This window comes from Mirounga leonina, unplaced genomic scaffold, assembly GCF_011800145.1.
Source record: "Mirounga leonina isolate KUSES-001 unplaced genomic scaffold, KU_Mleo_1.0 Mir_176, whole genome shotgun sequence".
Classification (NCBI taxonomy): domain Eukaryota; kingdom Metazoa; phylum Chordata; class Mammalia; order Carnivora; family Phocidae; genus Mirounga; species Mirounga leonina.
Window position 1 is genome coordinate 3265293 of NW_023270454.1, and position 6723 is coordinate 3272015.

Here is a 6723-nt window from a genome sequence, read left to right on the forward strand (position 1 = left end):
CAGTCTTAAATCACCCCATGGGCTGAATCAAAGTATAACTTGCTTGGAAATTAAAGTGGTCAGGAAACTCAGCCACAGACCTTATCAAATCTTCACCTGGGAGCCAGTGAGGCTCACGGTGTCCCCGGAGCATAGCCTAAGGGAAGCTCTTGGCCTGTATTACGTGTGAAGTATTCCTTTTTACGTGTTTTTGGAAGCAGAATAAAGACCAAGGTGAGCCAAAGTGTTTTCTAAAACAATAACCAACCGATAAGTAAGGAACTGGTTAACAGAAAGATTACTGTGCCTCGGTTTCCCCATCTCCAAATTAGAAGGGTAATGGGATCTACTTGGTAAGATTGTTTATAATGCTTGTGAAGCCGTTAAAACCGCACACAGGAAGGGCTTCGTATGTGTTTGTAAAAGCACTGACAACTATCTTGGTTAAAGGAGACAAAGGGAAGAAGAGAAGGTAGGGCTCCCCAGGGTTGCCGTCATGAGACACGACTTCGGGGAGGAGCAGGGTTTGAGCTAGGCTCTGAATGATGGTGGGATTTGCAAAGGAGGAGGGCAGGGACGACACCCTGTCCTCTCATGCTGTCCCAGCTCTCTGGGGTCTGTGTGCTTGTCCCCGCTTGGCAGAACCAGTGACATGCCCCAGACAGACAGCATCGCCACCAGCTGCCCAGTGGAGGGGCCTCCCGGGGCAGGCTGGCCCAGGGCGGGGCAGAAGGGGGGGCCTGTTTCTGCTGGTAGGGCAGGCCTGGAAGTTTCTGCTTTGTCTCGGAGGGAAGGGATGTGAACACAGAGGAAGGTGAAACCCTACAGACACCTCCAATATCTTTCCTTAACCCCAAATTTCGACTGGTAATAATTCTAGTGTACCTGTGCACCCAATGACACAGACTCTTTGAAAAAAGGACTATCCTGGGAAATTCAGGATGTGTGCTCAACATCCCTGTAGCCTACGGTGAAGAACTTTGCAGGAGGGCCGTTAAGAATTCCAAGCACCACTGCCCCTCCCCACTTCCTACATACAAGGCCCCTGCCCTTGGAAACACAACCTCCAGCTTGTTCCCCACCATACCCCCACCTTGGACTGGAGAACACACTTGGAGGGGGGGTTGTCTCCAGCTTGTCCCTCAGGACGCCCCCACAATAAGCGAGAGAGCACACTCGGGGGAGATCAGCTGCACAAGGCCTGACACATCCTCTTGCTTCCAGGGTTCAGTGAACACTGCCCTCACCCAGCAGATGTACTGAGCTCTTAATATAGACCGAAGCGCACACAGCAAACACAGATCTGCTCCTGCCTTTCCCAGACAGCCCTGCTTCCCTCTCACATCAGCTCACAGGAATGCACGGGGGCCCTCCACAGGCCTCCGCTACGCAGGCAGTGGCCCACCCCCTCCCCCAGTGATTCACCAGGGCCAGGGCCAGGGGGTGCAGACACGAGGGAGCGAGGCCGTGGGGAGGCTGCATGACAGCCCGCCCCAGGCCTGCTGTTTGGAGAGCCACTGGAGTGACGGGCAGCTTTGAGCCCAGGGGGAAGCCTGCTGGAGAAAGAGGTGTCTAGAACTATGGCAGGGTAGAAGGAAGAACCCTCGGCTGGGCCGCTGCAACTGAAAATGTAAAGTCCTCCTGGCTCTTCCCAGCCAAGGGAAAAGCCGGATTTGGTTAGGGATTCTGCCAGCTACTGTGTATGTCTATGCCAATGATGAATTCCAGAATTAGGGAAATAACCACAAGATGGGCTCAGGGACCCACTGGGCCCACTGTGAGCTGGGCCTGAGCTAAAACTCCATTGATCACCTGACCTCCATAAGCCCCTCCTCTGACTGGAGGGCCACAGCGACCTGTGAATCTCCCGGAAGCAGTGTAGTTCAGGACCTGTGTCCAGTCGTGCCAGAAGTTCTGGTTATTTCCTCTTCCCCAGTGCACACTTTGGTAAAAGGCCATAGGTCCCTTTTGGGGAAGGCTGGGCAATTGATTAACAGGGTGCGTTTTTGGCAGTGTATTGGGGTCCGTCCTCAAGGGGAGCCAGCCTCCCCTTCATTCAAAGGGTCCTGGGTCTGTAACCTGGCTCGGGTCTGGGACTTGGGGCAGGGGTGTGACCCTCTGTGTTTATGATTCAGGTTCGATTTTTGTTCTCTCAGCCTAGATTTTCCGTTCCTCCAGAACAAGTAAGAACTCAGTAGGCTTCCTACCCATTTCACATCCAGGAACACCATGATCAACCAGCCCACGCCATGGGTCTGAAGGAGTCAAGCTGTTCTGATCACTGCTCAGACTCTGCTGTCATTCAGGAATCATGCCCACCTGGCCTGGGGAGGCTGAGTGCTGTCCCCTGGCCCCTCCGCCCTGGGATCCAGTCACCCCCCACTGCAGTTAGGGGGAGGTATGGCCTACAGAGAAGAGTTCCCTGCAGGGAGCTCTTCAGAACGCTGGGGTTTCCCACACAAATTTATTCCTCAGTCATAGGGAAAGTGTGTCTTCTGGACCTTCCCAGGGTGGGTGAGGCCTCAGAAGATAAATGCACTCCAATGTTCCAGTCTCGGTAAGCCTTTGAAATCCCTTCCTCCGCATGAAACCAAGGAGAGCAGGCATTTCCATTTCGCTCACGGTGGGCCACATTTTGGTCCATGTTTCAGCCAACCAACCAAATCATTAAAGCTTCCCTAACTCTTGAGATGCAACATTAGATGCAGAATCTCAGCTTAGTGAGCTCATATCAATAAATCAGTGTCAACACTGGGATCCTGCTCTAAGAAAAAAAACGACCACAAAACGCTCCTGGCTCCAAGAATGGGGCCCTGAAGCTTCAGTTTCATTAGCTTCAAGGAGAATTCATGGTTCCCCGGGCCAGAGCAGAAGTCAGCTCATGGCAAAGCAGCCCTTGGTGGGGAAATGGACTCCACTCTCGGCGACCCTGTGGGCGCAAGGACTCTGAGGGACAGGTGGGAACCACCTGGAGGGCGGGAGGGTGGCGAGCTGAGAGGCTCTGATGAAGAGCCTATCCCGGTGCTGGGGATATCCCGGTGCTGGGGATAACTGAGGCCCCTGACTGGCCACCAGACACACCAGTTAGCAGAGTAAGGCGGAGAGGCCTCAGGCACTGCCCAGGTGAATGTCTAAGGCTGCCAAGTTCCTTTGGACCTGGTGGATACTTGGAGATGGCCAACCCCACTCTAGACAGAATCACTTTGGAAACAATCTCCTTCCTAGGGTGAAGGGCCTCCCTGGGACTGAGGGATGTCAGCAACAGCAGGGACAGGCTGTGGGAAGGGTCAAAGGGAGCTGGCGAAAGCTGCTCCTGGAAGGCCCAGATGCAGGGTGGCCCTCACTCGGCTCCCAGGCCTCTGCTGTTCCACAGCCTCTCAGCACGGCTCCCAGACCCCCTGTCCCCAGGCCAGCCCGGCCCAGCTCCCAGACTTAACAGGCCCCTGTGGTGGGGGCCTGTGCTGCGTAGATAGGCCCTGCCTCTGGGGCGGAGCAGAGCAAGAGCAGGGGCTGAAGGGGGCGCGGTGTGGAGAACACACCTGGGCTCCCCCGCGGGCTCCGGCAGGGGGGCTCTGGGACCCCTGAGTGCCCTGCCCCGCAGGCCTGCGTCTCATTCTGTGCAGACGTAGGGCTTGCGCCAGGTGATGTCTGAGGCCACCCTACGCCCTGGGAGACCCAGCTCATCACTAAGAGCTTCCTCCAGCCGGCTGCCATCACAGCCCCGAACAGCACCACCGAGGCAGACGCTTCCCACTGTGTCTTTCTCTTTTGGGGCCCAACTGTCAGCTGAGTCTCAGAGGCTGACATAACACAAGCCTACAAGGTTTAGCGCCCGCCCTCCTGCCTCTCTGGCCAGAGGTCAGGAATCGAGCTGGTTTTCAGTAGTCAGTTTATCATCTCCCAACTTGGCTGAGAACACCACCCACCACCACTGCCTTGGATGCCTCCCAGCCCTGGGGGCCTTTTCCTGTCCCAATGTGAACAGGAAACTGGACACAGGGGTGGGTGGAGCAAGGAGAGGGTTTCCAATGCAGCCCAGCCCACGAGAGAGGATCGCCTGGAGCGAAGCTGCCAAAACAGAGCTGAGACCCCTCCTCAAAAGCAGGAAGAAGACTCAGGACCGTCCTCAGTTGCGGAGATGGCTTTCAAAGGCCATCTGAACAAGCCATGTGCTGCCTGGCTTTGGTCTGCTGGCAGCCTTCCCCACTCCTAGCACTGGGCTGGGGGCTGTGGTGGGGCCAGCCAGGGGAGGGGTTCGCTTTTCTTGGCTCCAATGGGTCGGAAAAACTGAGAAGGTGTCCCCAGGGAAGGAGCTGACCAGATGGAGGGAGTTGTCCAGACTCAGAGGCCTGAGACCACTCCTCCTCCCAGCTGCCCTGCGCAACCAGGAAGGTCTGGGCCACGTCTGGGGCGGTGGAGGGTGGGAATCGACATTGTGCTTGCCCCCAGGGTGTTGTGAGCCTGCCCTGCTGCCCGCGTTCACCCCTGTGGCAGACTGGGGGCTCTAACCAAAGGCGGCCGGGCCAAGCCCACAGAGGGGTGCAGCCTGCCCGACCCCAGGGATCTGGAAGGAGAGCCTGGCTTGGAACCCACGTCTCCTGACTTTGAAATTCCCTGTCCTTGGTTTGAAAGGAGAGAGGCAGTGCCGTGAGTCTACACTCTCTGGGAGTGTAGACCCCGAAGCTGGAGACCTGTGTTCGGATCCAAGTTCTACTGCCTCTCTCTGACTTTCTTTCTTCGACTCTGAAGCAGCGCCCTGCTTCCTGGTGGTGGAGGGTTCGATGGCTAGCAGCAGAGCCTGACACATAGCAAGCACTCAGAAACAGACTGTCGCTACCACTAGTAAGAGGAGGAGGAGGACCCCACTACCGCCAAGGTACTCCGGCGGCCAGCCTGCCAGGGGGCCGAATCCCTTCACTGGACACCCCTCGGGGAGGTTACTCTAAGTCTCGTTGGTATCTCGCCTTCTTTCCCCCTGGGAGATGCTAACTTTGGCAACCAGAACAGCACTGGAAGGTTTAACTGGGATGGGTGTAACTGAGTCAAATCGAACCATTTTTCAATCTCCTGAGAGGTCCAGATTTCTCTGAATGATCATTTGCTGAGGAAAAGTGGGCATGTCTCCTTAAGTTGGTGCTGCCCTTGCCCCCCTCCCCCCGCCCAGCCTGGCTAGTACTGTCCTTGTTCGGCCCCTGTGGTCCCTGTGCTGACCGTCTGCACCGAGAGGTGGGATTTCTCCGGGCTGGAGCACCCTGCACTTCATCTCTGCCCTCACCCTTCCCTCACCCTACCTTCGTCGTACTTTTGGGGTCTGTCTCCCACAGGAACAGGAGTTTCTCAAGGGCAGGCTTGCTGGAGGGCCATGGGCGGGCCTGCCATGACGTGGGGCAGGAAGGACTCTCCTTTGTGGGGCAGGGGGGACCCTGCCAGAGTTGACTCTGAACCAGGCAGGCGAGAGCCCAGGAGTAAGCAGCCCCCTTACTTGTACACTTTGGTGTTGTACGTCCTCTCCCCAGGGAAGCCAAACATGCCGCAGACCACTCGGGAATTCTTGGCTGTCCAGTGCTTGTCGCAGATCTGCTTCCAGGTCTTGCCGTCCTTGACCTCCACATAGCCCTCTGTCACGGGGGTGCGCTTGCGGTAGGCCGACAGGATGGCTCGGATCCGGATGTCCTCCACCTGGATGTTCAGGTTCTGGGAAGGCGGAGGCACAAAAGCAGAGGACTCACTCGCCGGGTCTGGCCACGAGAGGTGGCTGCAGGCCGGGCACTCTGCAGCCTGCGTCTGCCCTCGGGCCCGGCAGAGTGGTGTGGGTGTGTGTGGGGGGGGTGGCGGGGGTGTGGCGGGGGGGTAGGAGTGGCCAGGAGCAGTCAGAGAAGAGCCCCAGGACCCCAGCGGCTTCTCCTACATCCTACAAAAAGCCTGGACAGCAGAGTGCGGCCGTTCCCTCTGTGGGTTCTCAAAATAAGCATAGAAGAGAGAATGCGTTCTTTGAATTTTCAAGTTCCATATTAAAAACAATTCGGGGTTTGTATTTTACTCCAAAGCATGTCCGGGCACACATGTGCCCGCATGTGTGTGCCTCCCCACTAAGCTTTCAGTAAAATCGAAGTGTCAGGCAGATGAGCCCCGGCCATCTTAAGGCTGGTGGTGCCACCTTGCATTCTACATTATCCCCTGGGGTCCGCGTTCCTCAGTGAGCAAATCCCAGGAGAGAAGGGGGAGGGCTTGGAGAGAAGAGGGGCGGGAGGAGCTTTGTGGAGGGACTCAGGGCTGCCCAGCAGGGAGGTAGGGATGGTCACAGTCGCTGGGCTGTGGCAAGGAAAGGAAAGATTCCAAATGACTTGAGGCCCTAGGGAAGCCCGCTCCTCACCCCCACTCCCACCCCCACCCCCATCCATCGTTCTGAGGCAGTGATGGAAGAGTCAGGACCCCGACAGGAGGAAGTGGAAGACACTGGGCAAGGGGGGGACGGCCTCTTGCCACACTGCATTGTGGGCTCTCCTCCCCACACCTCTGACACTGAGTGGCAATGTCCCTGCCCCACGCCTACCCCAGAGGCCCAGGGATTTGGTAGAAGGACAGGGGGCCTCGAGAGGCCAAGCGGGATGGGAGGAATGGGGGACTCCATGGAGTTAGTGATAGCTGTGCTCAATCTGCCCCCAAACACTACAGAAGCTCCCTCCCAAAGCTCTCAGTTCCAGTCCTTCCTCTTTCTGCCCCTGCCTATGAGACCACCACCAG

The 6723-nt window shown here is 57.1% G+C and overlaps 1 protein-coding gene across 8 annotated transcripts in view; it reads right to left on the minus strand.

The window, feature by feature from the left end:
* LOXL2 (lysyl oxidase like 2) overlaps positions 1 to 6723 on the minus strand; it is an 85459-nt gene that overhangs the window by 33186 nt on the left and 45550 nt on the right. For all 8 annotated transcript variants that reach the window (XM_035022570.1, XM_035022569.1, XM_035022566.1 and 5 more), the window contains one exon: positions 5462 to 5673. In XM_035022570.1, the coding sequence (XP_034878461.1) occupies positions 5462 to 5673 (212 nt within the window). The remainder of the gene's footprint in view (positions 1 to 5461; positions 5674 to 6723) is intronic.